This window comes from Arabidopsis thaliana (genome assembly GCF_000001735.4).
Source record: "Arabidopsis thaliana chromosome 1 sequence".
NCBI classification, from domain to species: Eukaryota; Viridiplantae; Streptophyta; class Magnoliopsida; order Brassicales; family Brassicaceae; genus Arabidopsis; species Arabidopsis thaliana.
The window spans coordinates 5,758,664-5,778,729 of NC_003070.9; the positions used below are offsets into that span (position 1 = coordinate 5,758,664).

At 37.8% G+C, this 20,066-nt stretch overlaps 8 protein-coding genes and 1 long non-coding RNA gene across 17 annotated transcripts, besides 1 other annotated feature; 5 read left to right on the top strand and 4 right to left on the bottom strand.

The window, feature by feature from the left end:
- Nucleotides 1-191: 191 nt before the first annotated feature.
- Nucleotides 192-1,846, top strand: AT1G16825 (Reticulon family protein; the record flags this gene model as incomplete). 2 transcript variants are annotated; one of them, NM_001160873.2, is made up of 4 exons in its annotated part: nucleotides 192-380; nucleotides 987-1,128; nucleotides 1,408-1,477; nucleotides 1,589-1,846. In NM_001160873.2, 4 exons carry the CDS (start codon nucleotides 214-216, stop codon nucleotides 1,675-1,677), a joined length of 468 nt encoding a protein of 155 aa, NP_001154345.1. In that variant the 3' UTR covers nucleotides 1,678-1,846. The 2 variants fall into 2 exon arrangements, with proteins under 2 accessions (NP_001154345.1, NP_001322189.1); NM_001332267.1 differs by having other exon boundaries at nucleotides 214-380; nucleotides 987-1,477.
- A 116-nt stretch (nucleotides 1,847-1,962) lies between these two features.
- AT1G16830 (Pentatricopeptide repeat (PPR) superfamily protein) lies at nucleotides 1,963-3,956 on the top strand (the record flags this gene model as incomplete). Its single annotated transcript, NM_101544.5, has 1 exon — nucleotides 1,963-3,956. The coding sequence occupies exon 1, from the start codon at nucleotides 2,130-2,132 to the stop codon at nucleotides 3,954-3,956; it is 1,827 nt and encodes a 608-aa protein (NP_173127.4). The 5' UTR covers nucleotides 1,963-2,129.
- A 74-nt stretch (nucleotides 3,957-4,030) lies between these two features.
- Nucleotides 4,031-5,521, bottom strand: AT1G16840 (uncharacterized protein). 5 transcript variants are annotated; one of them, NM_101545.4, is made up of 3 exons: nucleotides 4,916-5,521; nucleotides 4,428-4,527; nucleotides 4,031-4,295 (listed from the first exon to the last, which is right to left on the bottom strand). In NM_101545.4, exons 1-2 carry the CDS (start codon nucleotides 5,319-5,321, stop codon nucleotides 4,448-4,450), a joined length of 486 nt encoding a protein of 161 aa, NP_564007.1. In that variant the 5' UTR covers nucleotides 5,322-5,521; the 3' UTR covers nucleotides 4,031-4,295; nucleotides 4,428-4,447. The 5 variants fall into 5 exon arrangements, with proteins under 5 accessions (NP_564007.1, NP_001321908.1, NP_849676.1 ...); NM_179346.4 differs by having other exon boundaries at nucleotides 4,044-4,302; nucleotides 4,916-5,478; NM_001332268.1 differs by having other exon boundaries at nucleotides 4,428-5,521.
- Nucleotides 5,522-6,143: 622 nt separating this feature from the next.
- Nucleotides 6,144-7,135, bottom strand: AT1G16850 (uncharacterized protein). Its single transcript, NM_101546.3, has 2 exons — nucleotides 6,711-7,135; nucleotides 6,144-6,612 (listed from the first exon to the last, which is right to left on the bottom strand). Exons 1-2 carry the CDS (start codon nucleotides 6,953-6,955, stop codon nucleotides 6,399-6,401), a joined length of 459 nt encoding a protein of 152 aa, NP_564008.1. The 5' UTR covers nucleotides 6,956-7,135; the 3' UTR covers nucleotides 6,144-6,398.
- Nucleotides 7,136-8,636: 1,501 nt separating this feature from the next.
- On the top strand, nucleotides 8,637-11,939 carry AT1G16860 (Ubiquitin-specific protease family C19-related protein). Its single transcript, NM_101547.4, has 5 exons — nucleotides 8,637-8,978; nucleotides 9,545-10,480; nucleotides 10,768-10,923; nucleotides 11,023-11,234; nucleotides 11,328-11,939. The coding sequence occupies exons 2-5, from the start codon at nucleotides 9,617-9,619 to the stop codon at nucleotides 11,518-11,520; spliced, it is 1,425 nt and encodes a 474-aa protein (NP_564009.1). The 5' UTR covers nucleotides 8,637-8,978; nucleotides 9,545-9,616; the 3' UTR covers nucleotides 11,521-11,939.
- Nucleotides 8,853-8,930: a sequence feature (AT1G16860.uORF1).
- A 129-nt stretch (nucleotides 11,940-12,068) lies between the features above and the next one.
- AT1G16870 (mitochondrial 28S ribosomal protein S29-like protein) lies at nucleotides 12,069-14,659 on the bottom strand. The gene is made up of 7 exons (NM_101548.6): nucleotides 14,058-14,659; nucleotides 13,783-13,949; nucleotides 13,364-13,575; nucleotides 13,029-13,283; nucleotides 12,826-12,912; nucleotides 12,582-12,754; nucleotides 12,069-12,412 (listed from the first exon to the last, which is right to left on the bottom strand). Exons 1-7 carry the CDS (start codon nucleotides 14,492-14,494, stop codon nucleotides 12,301-12,303), a joined length of 1,443 nt encoding a protein of 480 aa, NP_173131.1. The 5' UTR covers nucleotides 14,495-14,659; the 3' UTR covers nucleotides 12,069-12,300.
- A 189-nt stretch (nucleotides 14,660-14,848) lies between these two features.
- Nucleotides 14,849-17,645, top strand: ACR11 (uridylyltransferase-like protein). 2 transcript variants are annotated; one of them, NM_101549.5, is made up of 10 exons: nucleotides 14,849-15,287; nucleotides 15,669-15,714; nucleotides 15,801-15,938; nucleotides 16,070-16,164; nucleotides 16,306-16,390; nucleotides 16,487-16,546; nucleotides 16,877-16,932; nucleotides 17,041-17,146; nucleotides 17,250-17,318; nucleotides 17,400-17,645. In NM_101549.5, exons 1-10 carry the CDS (start codon nucleotides 15,133-15,135, stop codon nucleotides 17,460-17,462), a joined length of 873 nt encoding a protein of 290 aa, NP_564010.1. In that variant the 5' UTR covers nucleotides 14,849-15,132; the 3' UTR covers nucleotides 17,463-17,645. The 2 variants fall into 2 exon arrangements, with proteins under 2 accessions (NP_564010.1, NP_973847.1); NM_202118.2 differs by lacking the exons at nucleotides 17,041-17,146; nucleotides 17,250-17,318; nucleotides 17,400-17,645 and having other exon boundaries at nucleotides 15,015-15,287; nucleotides 16,487-16,899.
- On the bottom strand, nucleotides 17,514-19,866 carry UBC36 (ubiquitin-conjugating enzyme 36). Of its 3 annotated transcripts, none has more exons than NM_001198088.1 (8): nucleotides 19,629-19,821; nucleotides 19,372-19,426; nucleotides 19,189-19,275; nucleotides 18,751-18,809; nucleotides 18,416-18,457; nucleotides 18,230-18,303; nucleotides 18,024-18,121; nucleotides 17,514-17,924 (listed from the first exon to the last, which is right to left on the bottom strand). In NM_001198088.1, the coding sequence occupies exons 1-8, from the start codon at nucleotides 19,662-19,664 to the stop codon at nucleotides 17,887-17,889; spliced, it is 489 nt and encodes a 162-aa protein (NP_001185017.1). In that variant the 5' UTR covers nucleotides 19,665-19,821; the 3' UTR covers nucleotides 17,514-17,886. The 3 variants fall into 3 exon arrangements, with proteins under 3 accessions (NP_001185017.1, NP_564011.1, NP_849678.1); NM_101550.4 differs by having other exon boundaries at nucleotides 17,619-17,924; nucleotides 19,399-19,426; nucleotides 19,629-19,866; NM_179347.2 differs by having other exon boundaries at nucleotides 17,683-17,924; nucleotides 19,399-19,651.
- Nucleotides 18,437-19,165, top strand: AT1G05277. Its single transcript, NR_138868.1, has one exon. It is a non-coding gene; the product is annotated as an other RNA (long non-coding RNA).
- Nucleotides 19,867-20,066: the final 200 nt, after the last annotated feature.

A 20,066-nucleotide genomic window follows, 5' to 3' on the forward strand; every position in this document is an offset into this window, starting at 1 on the left:
AGCCTTGAACCAATCAAAACCATTAACAATATCTAATTACGAAATTGCTGGGTTTCCAAACTGACCAAGAATTTGGTTTGTTTCTTAATAAGCCAAAGGCAAAATCGATTCTGAACCAAACAAACCAGCAATTGGAATCCAAACCGAAACTCTTGGGAAGTTTCATCTGAAAGAAAATGTCGGAACCAAAAATTCAAGAGAGAAGAAGAAGAGATGGGGGAAATGGGAAAGGCGATAGGATTGCTGATAAGCGGGACGCTTGTGTATCACCATTGCGCTAATCGCAACGCGACTCTTCTCTCGCTCATCTCCGACGTTCTCATCGTTCTCTTATCTTCACTCGCCATTCTCGGCCTTCTTTTTCGTCACCTCAATGTCTCGTAAGTTTCTCTAATTTCCTCCTTAAATTTTCTTTCTTTGAGTGTTGGGCTTTCTGTTACATCTCCCATTTGCCGATCTAAGGTTACAAATTGAGAAATTCTTTGTTTGGCTGTTTGATCTGTTCAGAATTCAAAATGAGTGAGCTTTTTGTTGTGTTTAGTTTTCACATAATCGTGTGAATTGTTGTTGTGATGCTACTAGCTAGTTTCAACGTGTTTACGACATGAAAAGGTTTTATTTTGCTTGCCTTTGCTTTTGGTTTCAACATAAGGAACTAGGAACCATAAAAGTGTGATTTGATTCGATGATATAAACGGTTTAAATTTACTCTTGCATTCTTAAAAGTCACATTATCTACAAAGCTCAATCTTTTGTTTCTTTGAATGTAACAGCTTTTGATCTTCATGACCATGAGCGTTGGGGAAAAAGTTGTGTTTTTCAACTGTGTATTTCTCATCATTCTATCATTTTCATCCCTCTTCTCTGATCAATGCAGAAATTACCAGCGTTATTAGTATAATTGATTTGATGATTCACTGTTTGAAATACTCTTGCAGTCTTTATAGGGTCACATGATTTAACAAAGTAGTAACTTTTGTGTGAAGGGTACCTGTGGATCCATTAGAGTGGCAAATATCACAAGACACAGCCTGTAACATTGTGGCGCGCTTAGCTAATACTGTTGGAGCAGCTGAATCCGTTCTGCGGGTTGCAGCAACAGGACATGACAAGAGGCTCTTTGTTAAGGCAAGTGCATTCTGGTTTCTTCCTTGTTTGCATTACAAGAGGTAGTTTCTTCGATCACCCGGTGCGGTGCCTGCATGAATAGGAAATGTGTATAACAACATTCAAGCATTTATTGATGAAGACAAAGATGGTTAAGACCATTGACTGAAATTCCACAGAACCTGTCAGTTGTGGTTTTAGCCAATTACCACTCCGATGCAATGCAGTTCTCTGGTTTTATGCTTGGTGGCAGAATTCTAAACTGAACTTTTTTTATCTTCGCCTGTTTCTGTCTCTCAGGTTGTGATCTGTCTTTACTTCTTGGCAGCTCTAGGACGAATCATATCGGGTGTGACCATTGCCTATGCAGGTAAAAGCACAATGGTTCGCTCTTAAGTCTTAACCATAATATGGAATGATGCTTTCGATATTTAGTGTAGGATACTTTTTCTGACACTGTTAATTCTTCTGTGTACAACAGGACTATGTTTGTTCTGTCTCTCCATGCTTTTTCGGAGTTCAATTAGAAACTCCGTATTGAACCGAAGAAACGGAGAGATTTTGGATTGAGAAACACCTTCAGAGTTGTAATACACAATTTGCCTAAACGTGTTATATTCTTTGTCCTCTTTCCACCTTTACATGTTCATAGCTTTGGATAGTTGTAATAATGCTTTCAGTTCCTAAATGTAGAAATATTAATCATAGTTAATCTTTTCTAAGGAAATGAATATCTAGCAAATTAAATGAACAGCAGAACCTAAAACCGGAGTGTACCGATACCTAAAGAACCGAACCGAGTTCGGTATAGTCATCCCTTATTGAATCCACCGCAAATTCTCCTAAATCTTCGAACCAAACCAAAAACCCTTTCGCCGTTTCTTGCTTTCACTAACCTCGCCGGCGTTGTTCCCTTTCCATGTCACAAACTTTGTCCTCGATCTCAGCTGGGTTTCCCATAAAAGTTCTCTCTTTCCCGAGAAACCCCGTTTCATGGTTAGGATCTTAGCGTCACGAGTAAGATGCTATGGAGATGCAATTGGGTGAAGCAGAGGAAGAGAATCCTTAACACACTCAGTTTCTCTTCGATTCACGGTCAATATCCTCGGGAGTATACTGCCGCGAAGCCACTCACGCACGATAATGTGTATTCTTGTTTACGAGAATCTCCAGCTGATCTCAAAACTTTGAATTTCTTCTTCTGGTGCGCGAAGCAGAACAATTACTTCCACGATGATCGAGCATTTGATCACATGGTTGGTGTTGTTGAGAAACTAACTCGTGAATACTATAGCATTGATCGAATCATAGAGAGATTGAAAATCTCTGGTTGTGAGATTAAGCCTCGGGTTTTTTTGTTGTTGCTGGAAATATTTTGGCGTGGCCATATCTATGATAAGGCTATTGAGGTTTACACTGGCATGAGTAGTTTTGGATTTGTGCCCAACACTCGTGCCATGAATATGATGATGGATGTTAATTTCAAACTCAATGTTGTTAATGGAGCTCTGGAAATTTTTGAAGGAATCCGTTTTCGAAATTTCTTTAGTTTCGACATTGCATTGAGTCATTTTTGCAGTAGAGGGGGTAGAGGGGATTTGGTTGGTGTGAAGATAGTTTTGAAGAGAATGATTGGAGAAGGTTTTTATCCTAACAGAGAGAGGTTTGGGCAGATTCTTAGGCTGTGCTGTAGAACAGGCTGCGTCTCTGAAGCATTTCAAGTAGTTGGATTGATGATTTGTAGTGGAATCTCTGTATCTGTTAATGTATGGAGCATGTTGGTTAGCGGGTTTTTTCGTTCAGGAGAGCCGCAAAAGGCGGTTGATCTGTTCAATAAGATGATTCAGATTGGTTGCTCACCTAATCTTGTGACGTATACTAGTTTGATCAAAGGGTTTGTGGATTTAGGAATGGTTGATGAAGCGTTTACCGTGCTAAGTAAAGTGCAATCTGAAGGTTTAGCTCCAGATATTGTTCTTTGCAATTTGATGATACACACGTACACAAGACTCGGAAGATTCGAAGAAGCTCGTAAGGTTTTCACTAGTTTGGAAAAAAGGAAACTTGTGCCGGATCAGTATACTTTTGCATCAATACTGTCTAGTCTATGTTTGTCTGGGAAGTTTGATCTCGTTCCTAGGATCACCCACGGTATAGGAACAGATTTTGATCTGGTTACTGGAAACTTGCTCTCAAACTGTTTCAGCAAGATTGGTTACAATTCGTACGCTTTGAAAGTACTCAGCATCATGTCTTACAAAGATTTTGCTTTGGATTGTTATACATATACTGTGTATCTTAGTGCACTTTGTCGAGGAGGAGCACCTCGCGCTGCCATTAAGATGTATAAAATAATAATCAAGGAGAAAAAACATCTCGATGCTCATTTTCATTCTGCGATAATCGACAGTCTTATAGAGCTTGGTAAATACAATACCGCGGTTCATTTGTTTAAACGATGCATCTTGGAGAAGTATCCTTTAGATGTTGTGTCGTATACAGTAGCTATTAAGGGGCTTGTGCGTGCGAAAAGGATCGAGGAAGCCTATTCTTTGTGTTGCGACATGAAAGAAGGTGGGATTTATCCGAATCGACGGACTTATCGGACTATTATTTCTGGTCTGTGCAAGGAGAAGGAGACTGAGAAAGTGAGAAAGATTTTGAGGGAATGCATCCAGGAGGGAGTTGAGTTGGATCCTAATACTAAGTTTCAAGTGTATAGTCTCTTGTCTCGATATCGCGGAGACTTTTCTGAATTTAGATCGGTTTTCGAGAAATGGAAATCGGAATTTACAGAAAATGTGGATGTTTCCGATTCCGACGATGAATTATTTGTTTCTGTTGGTTGAGTTTGAGGTAAATGTATAATGTTCAATTGGCGCTGTACTTCTTTTTGTAGACTGTATTATAGAAAGAAATATCTAAGAGTACCTCATTTCCAATTTCATTAACATGAACTCTTTGTTAAATAAGTGAAAGAGCAAGGAAACAGAGATATATATATACAACAACTGTTTAAAAGAGAAACAGCGGGACATGCTACACAAGCCTACAACACTAGTCTTATTCGATATTCCACATTTTGGTATCAGGTATAGAAATATGGTCGTTCTATTTCACGTCTTTTCACTTGCTCTTGGTTGTCCGAATTCGGCAGCTCTTGGTCTTGACAAGAGATCCTGAAGAGCCTGCAAGCTTCAATCTTTCTTTTATCAGAAACCCAACAAAATCATAAGACCTTGAGGATTCATGGATATAGATAGAAATGTGATTTGCTCAATCCATCAAGGTCATAACTTTAGTTTTGCCAAATAACTCACCCAAACAAGCAGTGTCATTTTTACACTTCCTCGTCCTCAGAGTGAGACTCGGAATTTGAAGTTGTCTCGGTCTTGGTCTCCATCAATTGAGGTTGAACACCTAAACCCAATAAACAAAAACCATATGTCAACGAATGACCAACAATCAAACAATTCTCATACACCACAACTAGTTAAGAACCTGTTCCACCAAAGACGCTAGTACTGCCTATATGATTAAAGATTCTCAAAAATGTTAATCACATATTAATGATCTCCCATTCAGAACCTGTAACAGCATCGAGCAATGACTAACTTTACGATTGACATAGCATTATCAACATATCAAAAACCTGCCACTAGTTAAATCATATGAATGCTTACATTCAACAAAAATTTGATCAATTTCAAAATCAATTTAGTTGGTAGCTAAAGCATGAGTAACATATTGAAGATTCCAATCCAAGCTTTATCCATAAAAAACCAGAGAGAGAATGACCAATAAGAACCTTTAAGGAAATAATCGGAGGAAGGCCATCCATGAGAAGAATTGGTAGATAAAGATTCTTCGTGTGTTAACGGATTCGCGAGTTTCACAACGAGCTGAGCGATTCCATGAGACTGAGATCCAGATCCAGGAGGAGGGACCCAATAAGACGCACCAGGAACAAAAGGGAGCCAATCAGGCTGAGCTCGGCGCACAAAAATCCGGTGAACGGCGTCTTCTAGCTTCTGTATTAAAGGATCCGACGGCGATTGAGAAGCCGCGGAGGTATCAATCTCGTACAGATCTCCCCGACGATCGGAAGATTGAGATCGGAATGAAACAAGGTGCGACGAAGGGAGGAGAGAGGATGACGCGGCGGCGAAACGGCCTTTGGATAGAGAAAGTGAACGAGAGAAAGATCGAGCCATTATCTAGAAGGATCCGAAGAAAAGAGAATCAGCGACGAGATCGGTTTCTGTTTCAACGCTGTAATTTTGAGTTTTGGATAATGCTGTGTGAGACAGAGCTTATTTTTCCCACCTTTTTATCGTAATTTTTTGTTTGCTTATTTTGTTATTACCTACAAAAATATTTATTATTTTAACTTTTTCAGCCGACTTAACTAAATTAGCTCTGTCTTTTTTAGTACTATCGAATAACCACGGATTATTAGGAAGTTTACTACCCATGGTTTAGACTTTTATATCCTAGGGGCGTATTCAATCTAATTTTAGAAAATTAATATGAATTTTGTAAGTGTAACACAATTTGATGAATGAAGATAATTTCCAAAGTAGAAAAATGAATAAAAATCACATTTTACATATATGTGTCTGATAACTAATTCAATCTTTTACCGACAAAAGTGAAACTCGAAAGTATCTATCTTCTAACATGATCGAAAGTAATCTAATTGAATCACCGTCACATATCACAATCATTGGTTTTTTAAGTCTTAGTGATATAAATATTTCCAGCCTTTTCTGCTAAATAGATATTTTGGATCAGAAATAGATCATTCTCTTTTTTTTTGTAAATTCGAAAATAGATATTTACGATCGTCTTAGATAATTTTGGGTCAGTGGGTAGCGATAACTTTATAGCATACGAGAGGGACTAAATCCCTTTTGTGGACAACACCATTTCCTATTTACTAGACTACGTATCCTAGTCTTTAACCCACTCTATATAAGATTAGACTTTTAGAGTCATGTATTATGAGTTCTAAAATCCCTAATGCAAAAACACAATATCAAATCCCTATTTTTATTTCTCATTAAACTGACTGCTGAGAAATGTAGAATCTAAAATATTATTCTGTATTCATGACAAAAAGAAGGACGAGAATGAGTGATGTGGATCTGGTCGTTGTATACAGAGAAACCATGTGATGCAAACAACATATGATGTGGAGATATACTCCCCCAAAACTGTGTCATTTTGATCTCAAACACACACTAATTATTTAAATAATTAAAACCCATAAGCTTAGAACAACTGCGTATTTATAGCTCCTCAGATCCCTCCGACGGCTGCGTCACTCCACCGGAAACGCTCCTCTTCACCTTTTCTTTCACAGCTTCCGCCGTATCACTCACCACTTCTGCCGCTGATCTAGCAGCTTCCTCCACCGTCGCTTTGCTATGCTCAAAGCTCCTCGTCGCCGCCTCTTTCATATTTTCACCGGCTCCCATCGGCGCATCATTCTTTCCGGTAAAACTATTCAAAAAGAGAGGAAATTTAAAAACAAAAAATGGCTCGTTGAGTTCAAAACAAAAGATTCCCCGACCAAGCAAAGATTGAGTATATATACTTACTATGTGTTCGGAGGAAAGAAGTGGGACTGTCCACGATCCAAAGTCTCTCTAACTTTAGCCCAATAATTTTTACCGGACCGTTTGATTTTAGTTAGCCAAACAGTCGTCGTTTTATCTTCAGATGGCACCGCTCTCTCAGAATCGACATCAGCCGAAACATTCACTGATAACACAAAGAGGAAGAAAAAGATCGAGAATATGCATAATAGGTTAAAAACTTGACCAGACTTTACTTTTTCAGCCATTTTGATGTTTTCTTTGTTTTAAATTAATGTGGTAAGAGATGCTTATTAGGATGAAACTTACATATACACACATGTTTGAGTTTGCAAAGCGAAGCGAGTCGGCAGCGAAAGTCATGGTGGGGACAGAGCACGTGTCTAGAGCGTGAACCGTGAAACGACAAAATGACCGACGTGAATGAGGTGGCAGGTGGCTCATGAAACACCGAGACACGTTGCTGTTTCACACTTTCAGATTATTTCTTGTTTTTCAAACCAGAACCGACCGGCTTATCAGTTGAGCAAACCGGGTTTTGGATCTCTTTTGGAAATTATGCCACGACCACATTTAGAAAAAAGGGTAAAAAATTGGTTCGGTACTGCAACGTAACCATTAGGTGACTAATCTTATGATAAACAACTATTAAAGTTTCCCTAAAAAAAAAAACTATTAAAGTTCAAAATTCGAAAACCAAGAGACGATCTCGTATTTTATCATCATGTCAACATCTCAAGAGACGTATATACTGTGTTAAATTGTTTAAACAATGGATCAATACTCAAACAAAAATCACTTGGTTCTGATTTTTAAAATTTGAAAAATGACGAGAACTATTACACCTTTTATTTTGATTTTGATTAGATAAACTAAAGTCCACATTGCATGAAGACAGGTAACCACGTTTGTGCTTATTTATGTATATATGTTTTAATATTAAGAGACTGACTCAAAATTGTCCTTTATATTTCTTTGTTTTTTTTCACTTTTAAGAAATATCTAGTTTACAATTTGATATATATGTTGTTGTTTTCGTCTTGCTTCAATCATTATAAATGAGTAACATTATTAGCTATTACGTGTCTTTTGCGCGTCGAGGTTTTCGCATAATGCATACTAATGAATGAGATCACATGTTGTGCAAAAATGATCATAAATTTGTATATATGTATCTCTATTATATGCATGTATAAGAATTACGAATTAAATAGGTGATGGAAACCTAAACTAATAAGTGTTAGTTCCAAAAATAAAAAAATTATATGACCAGAGCTTGATTAACGGTGTAATAGACTGACTAACCATTGGATGTGACTAATCATTATTACGCATTTTACTTTGCTTGAAAGAAAAGCTTCCAATAATTAATAACTCAATCAACAAAATAAAACAACACTTCTGGCGTGAGGAAAGACCTATGAAAATCGTACCCAATATATATGTGGCCGACTTAACTTAGCAAAGGATTAAACAAAAAAAAAAAGAGATGTTGACAAATCCAATCACCAACTATCAAATTTGATATTGAAAACATTACCGAACAGAGTTATGATCACAATAGTTTATAATCCAACATGTTTGTGTCTTATTGACCAGAAAAAAAATAAAAAAAAATTCAAGAGTGTTTTGCAAAATAAGACAGTAAAATTTACATTTCCAGTGAACAAAATGGATTACAAGTGAGTAATTAACAGAATTTAGATAGTTTTAATTCAATAATTTAAGGAATGTTATAAAATAGAAAGACCAACAAATGATACAAAGGTTAGGTGGAAAGAAGATTAAGGGGGTAATGTTACATAGTTTATCAAATGATTAAATGTTTTCAAATGATGATTAAATACAGTTTTGTAATGTCGACACATTATTTTTTTTCTTAAATTCACATCTTTGTTTTCATTTCTTCTCTTGTTAAAAAAAAAAGTACAGAGTGTTTCTTCTTCTTCCTCTTTGTATCAGTTTGGTAGACATTTTTTTAAAAAACTTAGCCCTTTTAGAGAGAGAAAGAGAGAGAGGAAAAGGAAGAGGAGAGAGAAAGAGAGAGAGACTGAGACAACTCATCAGTTGTTGCGGCTCAAAGAGAGATCGAGATCGAGATCCACACGACGGAGACGAGAGAGAGAGAGAGAGAGCTCAACGGTGATGGGATCTTGGCTTCCCCAGTATTGCTTCCTCTTCATCTTCTACTGTCACTCCCACAATACCAATCACTTTTCCTGATATCGTTAGCTGCATTTTCTCCGAAACTCACTCTCTTCTCCTACTCAGGTTCCAATCCACCTCTTGTCATTTTCCCAGATTCGATTTTCCTCTGCTTGATCGTGTTTTTCCAATTTCATTTCCACCTGGTTCCAATTTTGGGGCTTTGTTAAAAATGGTGATCTAGATTTCCGATTTTGGTTGTTTTACTTGAAATGGAAACTGAGAGAACTCCTTTCTTTGATGTGATTGTGATGCTGCGTTGAATTTATCTTTAGTTTTTTTTCTGTTCATTCAGATTTTTCTATAAATTGGGTTATTTAGAATTGAACTAGACAAAACCTGGTTACCGCAAAAATCGCTGGTAGAAACTTAGAGATCTGAGCCTATAGTTAGTGGTCCTCTTTAGTAATACAAATGGCTGAGTTACTCACTTCTGGCTGCTAGCCTTGTAGTTGTCGGCATAGGTCTTTGATGCTGTTTCTGATTTGTGGTATTGCCCATTGTTTCACCTGTCACAATCTTTAATCTGACGAGGACTTTTTCTTCATTATTTTAATCTTGTTATGTCTATATACATGTGAAGCAGTATGCATTTGGCTCATTTCTCACTTCTTCCTCTCCTGTTTCTCTAGGATTTGAACTTCTTACGTTTTGAACCCGGCTGCTCAGAGTAACTTGCTCTGGTTTTTCTTTAAATCACCAAAATGGGTTCGAGATACCCATCTCATCAGCTCAGCAATGGGCTATTTGTGTCTGGTCGGCCTGAGCAACCCAAAGAAAGGGCTCCAACTATGAGTGCAGTAGCCATGCCTTACACTGGTGGTGATATCAAGAGATCAGGAGAATTGGGGAAGATGTTTGATATTCCAGCAGATGGGACTAAGTCCAGGAAGTCTGGTCCCATACCAGGTGCTCCTTCAAGGTCTGGCTCATTTGCAGGAACTGCACAATCAGGTCCAGGTGCTCCTATGGCCACTGGCCGTATGTCTGGCTCTTTAGCTTCTGCTGGCTCTGTTTCAATGAAGAAAACGAATTCCGGACCATTATCTAAGCATGGAGAGCCTTTGAAGAAATCATCTGGCCCTCAATCTGGTGGTGTAACTCGCCAAAATTCTGGTTCTATTCCTATTCTTCCAGCTACAGGTCTCATTACCTCTGGGCCTATTACATCAGGCCCTCTGAATTCATCTGGGGCTCCCAGGAAGGTTTCTGGTCCACTAGACTCTTCTGGTTTGATGAAGTCACATATGCCTACTGTTGTCCACAACCAGGCGGTAACTACCCTTGGTCCAGAAGATGACTTTTCCTGCCTGAAGAGCTTTCCAAAGCCTGTGCTGTGGCTGGTTGTTCTTATATTCATTATGGGGTTCCTTGCTGGAGGCTTCATTCTTGGTGCAGTTCACAACCCAATTCTCCTTGTTGTTGTCGCCATCTTGTTCACAGTTGTTGCTGCACTTTTCATTTGGAATATTTGTTGGGGAAGACGTGGTATCACAGATTTCATTGCTCGTTATCCTGATGCTGATCTTAGAACTGCCAAAAATGGTCAACACGTGAAGGTCACTGGGGTAAGCATCCATGCGCGTCTTACAATTGACTGTTTTTTGGCTTCTCCTTCTGCTACTTGTCTACTTGCCAGGATGTATATTCGGTCTCTGATCATACAGTAACTATATGACTGCAACTGGGAGAAGGCTATTGCTTTTTTGCATGTGGCCTTTGATAAACTAATAACAAGCATAGTACTACTTAGTTGAAATAGTGGAATAGAACATGTTTTGGATGGATATTGTAATGCATTTGTAATCTTGGCTTGTTATGTTTATGACCTTGATTCTTGTTTTATTGTTTGAAGGTGGTAACTTGTGGTAATGTACCGCTTGAGTCATCCTTCCACAGAGTTCCCAGATGTGTGTACACATCGACATGTCTATATGAGTATCGTGGATGGGGTTCGAAACCAGCCAATTCTTCCCATCGTCACTTCACATGGGGACTGAGATCATCAGAGGTTAGTGATTCCCTTCCCAATATTTTCGTTTTGACAGAGGAAATGTTATATTATCTTCCTCAACCCATCAAAACACTTCGTTGTAATGTTATGTTGCAGAGACATGTGGTGGACTTTTACATCTCTGATTTCCAGTCTGGGCTCAGAGCCTTAGTCAAAACCGGAAGCGGTGCAAAGGTAACACCTCTTGTAGATGATTCTGTTGTCATCGACTTCAAGCAAGGAAGCGAGCAAGTGTCTCCCGATTTTGTACGATGGTTAGGCAAGAAGAATCTAACAAGCGATGATCGAATAATGCGGCTCAAAGAAGGGTAATGAACAAGCACTTCATTAACAACTCCTAAAGTAATAAAAACTTAACAGAAGCTTCGATCCTGATACTCGATGCTGGGTTTCAATTTCAGGTATATAAAAGAAGGAAGTACAGTGAGTGTGATTGGAGTGGTGCAGAGAAACGATAATGTGTTGATGATAGTTCCATCATCAGAGCCACTAGCAGCTGGTTGGCAATGGAGGAGATGCACATTCCCAACAAGTCTTGAAGGAATAGTATTGAGATGTGAAGACTCATCCAATGTTGATGCCATACCGGTTTGAGTCATCATCATCATCATCACCAACATCCTAGTTTGGGTTCATTAAATATTTTTCATGAATCTGGAAAAAATGTGATCTTGCTGGTGGGTTCGTTTGGTGGTGGTTGTAGTGTTATTTTCTTTCCTTTTAATTCTCATTAAAATTTTTCTTTTGGGTCTCCGAGTTATTACGGTTAGGATGGTGATGCTTGGAGGGTGTGGTTTCATTTTCCTAAGATGAGCTAATTGTTTTTTCTTCTCATTCTTCTTCTTCGCCTTTTGGTTTGTATAGCTCTTCATGTCTATTCTTTTTCAATAGAACTTGTGTACTTTTCTCAATGTGTTATGTTATGTCTAAATTTTTCCTTTTTGTGAAAACAAACATCAATTTGGTGTTCTTTTTAAACCTATTTGGCTATCTTCTATGCTATATGGTTTTGGTGTAATCATAACTCCGCACAATAAATATGCAGTTCCGCAATTTCTTCCCATCAATTGCCTGTTTTGTGAGTGATTCTTTCACTCTTTCACAACTTTTTATTTTTGCATAACATTGTTATCAACTCGAGCGATAATAAATGAGAGGCACTGATTTTATTAGAAAGAAATTTAGGTCCAAAAACCAGTGTTTTACAGACAACAAGGAAACCTAAAACTACAAACTCAAACAACAAAAATCTTCCTTTAATTCAGAAAGGTCAATGAAAAGAGTTTCTCTCCCAAACTAACGGGATAACTTAAAACACCAGAAAAGGCGACAAATCAAGATCACAATCTATTTTGTTTGTTTGTATATTGTTCCTCAACGCATGAAAGGGGCTAACCAACGCATCTCTGCTCCATTTCCATTTGCCAGATAGTATATCTTCTTCCAGTTTTCTTCGTTGAATACTTCACGCCGAACTAGTCTTTGCCTGAAACAATACCATATTGAACGTTCGTGAAATCGATATTCGGTTTAGGCCCATACACATGTCAAGTAGATAGACTCAATAATGAACTATAACTAAAAAACGGGTCTGATCAGTTGAGAGGAGGATTACAGAGCTGAGTACTATTAAAATTGGTTTCATGTTAACTCACCGAAGGTAGTAATAGCAGACAGCTTCTGCTTCATCCAAAGAATAACGTGGGAATTGCTGACGAGCATCAACTGGAACATCTGGCAAGTCTTTGCGTAGTTTTCCTACTGCTGTTGAATGTGAGAATGCACCCACCATCATATCTTCATGCATCATGCTTCTGAAAGCATTCACCTGCCAAAAGAATTGAGTTAATTGCGATTTTTGTTTTCTGGATCATAAATCAATTTGGAAGAAAAATTCACCGTTGTAAGTTCTCTGGCATGTATAGGTCGGCAAGAACGCGGTGTTACGGGCTCTTCAAACTCGCTGAATGTAAACCAACTGTTATACTGAAAGACAAGTAAACAACAAGAAACAAGCAGCATTAGCTCTAGTGAAAAAGAGAGAGATTTAAAATAATAGAAGGCGAAATATGGTATCATAAAGGGGAAAACTGGGGACTAACTTGATCGATTACAATCAACACTGGTACATCTTTTACAACTGAGAGTTCTTTTCTAAGTCGCACAACGACATTAACAGCTGCATGAGTGCTCTTAATTCCCATTTGCACAAGGTCATACAGAGTTGAATCCTCGGGAATAGGCATAGCATCTGCTCCTTTCAAGTATCCAACACCCGCACCCTCTCCAAGCACGATAGGATCATGGATTTTGCACCGTAACTCTCTTAAGCGGGATTCATTGAACTTGACAAAATCCTACAGAAGTTAAGTTTATTAAGAAATGCTGTTAAATAGGAAGAATTCCATTCCAAAAGAGGAGGCATGTGGAATCTTGCCTTGAGAATATTCTCAGCTTGTAGAGGAGTGTCCCAAAACCCTGTATGTGGATTCTTATAGAAGTAGCCACCGTGAGTCCAGTCACGTCCTTTTGGTGCATATAAAACTAACCAGCCTTCGTCACGTGCCCAGTGAACAAGCATCGCCAGAGCAATACTCTTTCCACACTTAACAGGGCCATCCAAGACAATCTGCTTCTGAAGTTTGACACCTTTTCAGAAAGAAAGAGGAAGCAATGATTATAAATACCTATGGTATTACAGATCCCCGGATAAGGGCATATGACAAGCAAGACTTAGCAAACAAATTAGGCTGCTTTCGTTTCAAAGGAAAATAAAAACACACAAAACTGTTAACCATAGAAGAGATCACTAATCGTGATACTTAGAAATCAACATAACGGAAACAAAGAACACACCTTTACTGTCACTTGGCCACATGGGAGGATCAGCAATGCGTCTAAAATTATCCCTCAGAGCCAAGTAACTTTTTCTGACAAGCAATGCAGGTCTCCATGATTCATTAAACTCATCTTCAATTCCTGAAGCTAATCCTTCCGGCAGAACTGCTTTCAGTGCTGCCTCACTATCATTCCCACAATATATATATTACATCAACACACACAAAACGATTCATACAAAATTCTAAAAATAGATAAACAGAAACATAAGGGAAAGAGAGAATTGAGATTACTCGAATTTGAAGTAGGAGCCAATATCCTTGTGAGTCAGCTGCGATAGTGTAGTATCTTTGGGAGTAAAGAGAGGCCTTCCATTAGGACCAACATCTAGAGACGGAATCTTCTCATCATCAGCTAGTCTCTTGGCACGACCCGCTTCAAGGTCGTCTCCACCGGCGGCTCCAAACTCTCCTTCCTCAGCTCCGGCGGCACCAGGATCGCCGCCTTTAGGTTTGGATTTTTTGCCTTCAGATTTCTTCGTTTTGGTGATTGAAGATTTCGTGCTCTTCGAAGATGAAAAGCATCGATGAACGTGATCTAAACTCGGGAAAAGTGTTCCCACGGCGGCTGAAGTCGGAGGTGAGAAATGACAAACGGTATTATTTAGAATCGAAGACTTCCGATTCAATTTGGCATTCCCGGCGGCGATTCTTAAACCGTACTTCCACATTTCTCTGGTTCGTATCTCTTGAGTCTGACTCAAGGTTTTAGGGAGGGATTTGGACGCAAATCTGACGAACCAACGAGAGGGATGAAGCAGCGAGAAAGTGGCAAACTTGTAATTTTCGATATGATGATCACTTTAGCGTTAGGCCCATTAAACAGTGGGCTGAAGCGTTTGAGATGAAAGTTTGGGCCATAAAGGCCATTACTTATAAAGGATGACGTCATGTTCCATTTAACCTAGTTATTTGTTTTAGCGCCACCTAATGTTTTAACTAGTCGGTAAAACACTGACCAATAGCATGTCACATCCGATAAAATCGGGGCCAATAGGAATGTGAAGAATTTGTCGAATTGTGTACTTTTTTAAATTTTAAAAGAAGACAATATTTGGTGGAATTTAAAAAGAAAATGTAAAAGTAGGCAAGGAAAGGGAAAGCAAGAGAAATGGCGATCTAACGTTGAAGATAATAAGAAGGACGAAACGGGCATTTTTTTTTTGTGTGTGTGTGTCACATCTTTTTTATTATCCTCTCATGGCGGATAACACGAGACCTGTCCAAAGGCTCTTCTTCTTCTTCGTCATCACTACTACTACTCCTCTCTAACGTTTTCCTCATTCTTCTTAATTCCGATTTTTGAGTGATGGCTATGGCCTCTGCTTCTGGTTCTGCTCTTTGCTTCACTGATGCTTCTAGCTCTCTTGCTTTAAGACGCGATTGTGGAGCTCTTTGCTTGCCTCCTAGGACAGTTACGTTTGGATTTGTCGATAAACCTCTTGTCAATCTCGAGCGATTAAGGTTTTTGTTTTTTGGCTATCTCTTGATGCCTTCTTGAGAATTTGAATTCGAGCTTCTTTTGGATTGCTTTTTCGATTGTGATCTTAGTTTTGTGCTGATTCGAGTTTCATGAAGTAAATACTGTTTCCGAAACAAATTCTTTTGTAGTGAATTTTCTCCACAGATCTCTAAATCCTTAAAAAGCATCTGATACCTTTTTTTAACGATTATCAGAATTTTGTGTTCCGAGTTGCTAATCTTTTTAAAATGTCCAAATGATTTTATTGCTGGTTATAAATTCGTATCTTTTGCTGGAATTCGATTCAAAGCACAGATTGTTTTGAGCTGATCTTCTACGGATTCAAATACTTCAATTCAATTCTTTTTTTTTTTTTTCTTCAGATTATCCACTTTGAAGATTAGAGCATCAAATGCTACTGCTGTGGAGGTATGAAAATGAAATGATTACACAAGGACACTAGTAATTTGAATAGACTTTTTAAAGTTTATATGTTTTTGTTTTTGATTTTGAAGAATGGAAAGCAAGAAGGAAGTGCTGCTGATTCTGATAAAGTTCCAACTCCAGTTGTTATAATCGACCAAGATTCTGACCCTGATGCAACCGTTCTTGAAGTTACATTCGGAGATCGTCTTGGAGCTTTACTTGACACTGTAAGGAAGGATACCTTCTTCTTACTCACTTGTTGCTAGCTCTGCATAATCGACCAACATTCACAAAAGCTTCTTACTTCCTTTCCTGCTTTTTTGACTGCTTCTTGATCTGATCAACTTTGCCCTTCTAGATGAATGCGCTCAAAAACTTGGGATTGAATGTCGTCAAGGCAAATGTTTACCTTGATTCTTCCGGCAAGCACAACAAATTTGCCATTACTAGAGCGTATGTCTTTTCATATCATCAAAGAGTATTTTGAGCTCCAAGAGTCGTTTAGATAGTTAATGTTGCTTTGAATCGATTGACTCTGTCAAATAGTTGACTTTAGATTGAGTTTTGAGCTGACTGTAATTGTTGTTACAACAGAGATAGTGGAAGAAAAGTAGAAGACCCTGAATTGCTTGAGGCCATTCGTCTCACAGTCATAAACAATCTGCTTGAGTTTCATCCTGTAACTACTTCACATCCTAATATCCTCTCTTTCTATTTTTCCTATATCTTGCATAATTTTTTAACTCACACATTGCTTCTCGATGATTTGGATCAGGAATCAAGTTCTCAGTTGGCAATGGGAGCAGCTTTTGGTGTTCTTCCTCCAACTGAACCGGTAAAAACCTTAAACTGTGATGCTCTTTTTATAACCTTATCCACTTCTTTTGTATTGCACTAATTCTTCAAGTAGTTAGCATCCTCGAACATAAAGGTCAAGACTGCTTGTCGTTTCCTCGGTCACGTACAGATAAGAAACAATAATAGAGAAAACAAAGACTTAACTAATAATCAACATATTTGGATTTGGCGGGTCAATGTAGAGTACAAGTATTAAACTTCATTATAGTATTAATCACTTTGATGAAGAAGGGAATACCCACGCAACTTCAAAGTAGCTTCAAAATTCATTTTCCTTCTTCTGTATTTTGGATTGGGATGTTGACAGATTGACGTGGACATAGCAACACATATAACCATTGAAGATGATGGACCAGACCGCAGGTAATGTATACCCATACCTTATCTCAACTCTAGAACCTTATCCAAATGCTTTTATTCTTATGATATATGATCTGATCATTGATCCATAATTATTTGTTGATGATGCAGTTTACTCTTCATAGAATCAGCGGATAGACCTGGACTATTAGTTGAGCTGGTGAAGATCATTTCAGATATCAGCGTCGCTGTTGAATCTGGAGAATTCGACACCGAGGTATCTAATAATCCTGTTTTTTAATGTCTAAAACATATACCCTCCGCTATAATATCGCTCTGTTTCTCATGTTGCTTCTTCTTGTTGTATGTGAAACAAAAAGGGTTTGTTGGCTAAGGTGAAGTTTCATGTAAGCTACAGGAACAAAGCCCTAATCAAGCCTCTCCAGCAGGTTAAAATTCTGAAATTAGACTTTTCTCTTTGATAAGTTGAAATGTTTTTACTGAAATGAAATCAAATTTTGTATTTGTAGGTCCTTGCTAATAGTCTGAGGTACTTCTTGAGGCGTCCATCAACTGACGAGTCAAGTTTCTGATTATGCCCATTTTTCAAAATCTCAAGTCTCATTCCTCGTGACTACTATTTTTACCACTTTTTTTTTTTTTTACATTTGACCAAAATAAGCTGCTTCATACACCTGTAATAGTAACATTATGCATCATTCATCCAATTTACTTTGATTCACAACCTGTGAAAATCTGATTATCTACACCACTTTATAAAGATTATTATAGAGCATATATAACAAAAACAAAGATCAAAAGCAAGCACAATTGAAGAAAGTTAGATTCCAGATATGGGTAAACGAGTCTTAGATCCCCCTAGTTATACAAATTCAGAGAGTACAAATCTTTTTCCTCTGTTTTCAGAAAAAGGATTCAGATAAAACCTTGAGATAGAGTTTCACCATATATAATGTTATTTAAATGACAATGATCTTTCTCCATTTGCAGTCTTCTTTAAGCACCACTTGCGTAAAGACGAGTCCATTCCTTAGCTGCATAAGTTCACATTGATATGAGATTACCAGATTAGAGAGGAGAGGAATAAAGTTTTTGTTGCAACTTTTTTGAGTTTTTCGATCGTATTTTATCACCTGTTTCCACAGCTTCTGCCTCATTGCTCTTCCAATGCTTAGCTATGTTCTCAGACAGAGGATCATCTGGGTTTGGTGCACTTAAAAGAGCTTGGATACTGTTTTTACACGGCAATGGAAAATCAGAAAGTGTGAATAATTAAATCTTAATTTCTACAATATTTTGGATTTAGTAGGGAAAGAAGATTCTATGGATATATTCATACCTCAAGAGCACAGTTCGTATTTGTAGTGCAGGACTCCACTTGTCTTTCAGTATGTCAAGGCAGATTCTTCCAAGCTATATATACATGATAAGTGCAAACAAAACATGATCCATAAGTATAAAAGACCATGTGTTTGGTTAGTTATCTTGACAGTAAGAGAAGAAAAGGAAATTTTTCACAACAGACCTTGTCGATGTTAGGATGGTAAATCTTGGTGAGAAACCTAACCTGTGTTTCAAATGATATCATCAATAAGACCCATAAACTCTACATCAATGAAGAAACTTGGATACGTTGTCTAATATAATATAAGAAAATACATTCGGAGTAGTCATAACAAAACCAAAATCACCAATCTCATAAACCCATAAATAAAATCCTAGTGTTAAGAGTAGAGAGACATTCACTTAAAGAGCATTTACCTCCACTTAACAATGTTATGTGGGGTAATCCTAATGTTACCAAAACAAGTGAAACATGAAATGAAAGAAGAAAAACACACAAAAGTTGAAGCAACTTACCTTGGGAGCTGCCATAGGATATTCTTCAGGCAAAAAGAGCTCCAACTTGAAAACTCCTCCTACAGATTGAGAAGGAAACAAAATTATTGGTAAACATCAATTAACAGAAATATGATGATAGATAAAACAGCAGACTTGATTCTGGAAATTCGACTTGGCATTGTGTATTCTAGAACAAATAAAATGTGTCGAAATGAACTCAAAGGTAGCTTAAAGACTCATCGTTATTCATAACACTACAATCCGAACATGAGCAATCTATGAGACCTAGTAGTACCTAAACGAACATATCCGTTTGTATAAACAAATATAGAGACAGAGCAGAGTCACTACTTGCAGCAGAAACGATAACGATAAATCGTTGAGCAGCATGCATTAAAGAAGAAAAAGGAAGAAGTAACGATGAGCATCTTTGGGAGATTAAAACAATTTGACTACCTTCATAAGGAGATTGAGTAGGACCAAGAATCATAACATTGAAATATCTCATATTTTCCTCTGATGGAGACGCACTTATCCCAGGAGCTGCAATTTCGAAAGATATACAACTTAGAATTAAAATCAATAGTTCCAGCTACCAAAACCAACTGTTTGAGCTAAAATCAACTGTGAGAAATCAACAAGGATCGAATGAAGTGATGAAATTACCAGGTTCACTAAGCAGACGTTGAGTTTCCTATCAGATCGAAGAACAAAAAAAAGTCAGATCAAGATGACGAAGATGATATAAGATCGTACAAGCTATCGAAAATTCTTCCCAGTTCTGCTGAGGTATATAATCCGTCGGTTCCTTCTTCGGATTTCAGATTAGAATTCCCCAAAATGAAACTGAGGGGAGATACGGATCGGAGGATGCTACAGAGGATCGGAAAACTAACCTTGATGATTCGTCGGGGAAGATTACTATTGGCCATTATCGCACGCTATCGGATTCGATCGTCACAGAGAAGTTAGGGTTTTTGAGAGAGAACGAAGCTACCAAAGGCTGATAATAATCGAGTACGCTTCGTCGTCTCTAGTTTCGTGCCCCTTTGATCCTTTTAATTCTTTCTTTTTTTCCTTTACGGAAATAAATTGATGCTTTTATGCTAGTAAAAATATATAATTACATGAAATATGTAAGGAATACATTTAGTAAATAATTTTCTGTAAGTTCTCTTCCATATTCATATTCAATTTTTTTAAGAATAATTTCCATATTCAAATACTTTTTTAACCATGATTGAAAACTACTAAGAAAATAATCTTTTCTTAGTTTTGTAAACGACATGCACTATTTATTAGTCTGGTGGTAACATAGTGACAACATTATTACA

Coding starts and splice junctions, on each gene's coding strand:
- AT1G16840 (NM_101545.4), bottom strand. CDS start 5,321: ATGGCTCGATCTTTCTCTCGTTCACTTTCTCTATCCAAAGGCCGTTTC. Junction 4,528..4,915: donor CTCCGATTATTTCCTTAAAG/GTTCTTATTGGT, acceptor TATTGGGTTTAG/GTGTTCAACCTCAATTGATG.
- AT1G16850 (NM_101546.3), bottom strand. CDS start 6,955: ATGGCTGAAAAAGTAAAGTCTGGTCAAGTTTTTAACCTATTATGCATA. Junction 6,613..6,710: donor TTCTTTCCTCCGAACACATA/GTAAGTATATAT, acceptor CTTTTTGAATAG/TTTTACCGGAAAGAATGATG.
- AT1G16860 (NM_101547.4), top strand. CDS start 9,617: ATGGGTTCGAGATACCCATCTCATCAGCTCAGCAATGGGCTATTTGTG. Junction 10,924..11,022: donor GGGGACTGAGATCATCAGAG/GTTAGTGATTCC, acceptor GTTATGTTGCAG/AGACATGTGGTGGACTTTTA. Junction 11,235..11,327: donor ATAATGCGGCTCAAAGAAGG/GTAATGAACAAG, acceptor TTTCAATTTCAG/GTATATAAAAGAAGGAAGTA.
- AT1G16870 (NM_101548.6), bottom strand. CDS start 14,494: ATGTGGAAGTACGGTTTAAGAATCGCCGCCGGGAATGCCAAATTGAAT. Junction 13,284..13,363: donor AAGCTGAGAATATTCTCAAG/GCAAGATTCCAC, acceptor TAACTTCTGTAG/GATTTTGTCAAGTTCAATGA. Junction 12,755..12,825: donor ATGCCAGAGAACTTACAACG/GTGAATTTTTCT, acceptor TTCTTTTGGCAG/GTGAATGCTTTCAGAAGCAT.
- ACR11 (NM_101549.5), top strand. CDS start 15,133: ATGGCTATGGCCTCTGCTTCTGGTTCTGCTCTTTGCTTCACTGATGCT. Junction 16,391..16,486: donor ATCTGCTTGAGTTTCATCCT/GTAACTACTTCA, acceptor GATTTGGATCAG/GAATCAAGTTCTCAGTTGGC. Junction 17,147..17,249: donor CTGGAGAATTCGACACCGAG/GTATCTAATAAT, acceptor TGAAACAAAAAG/GGTTTGTTGGCTAAGGTGAA.
- UBC36 (NM_001198088.1), bottom strand. CDS start 19,664: ATGGCCAATAGTAATCTTCCCCGACGAATCATCAAG. Junction 18,304..18,415: donor ACCATCCTAACATCGACAAG/GTCTGTTGTGAA, acceptor ATGTATATATAG/CTTGGAAGAATCTGCCTTGA. Junction 17,925..18,023: donor GGCAGAAGCTGTGGAAACAG/GTGATAAAATAC, acceptor GAACTTATGCAG/CTAAGGAATGGACTCGTCTT.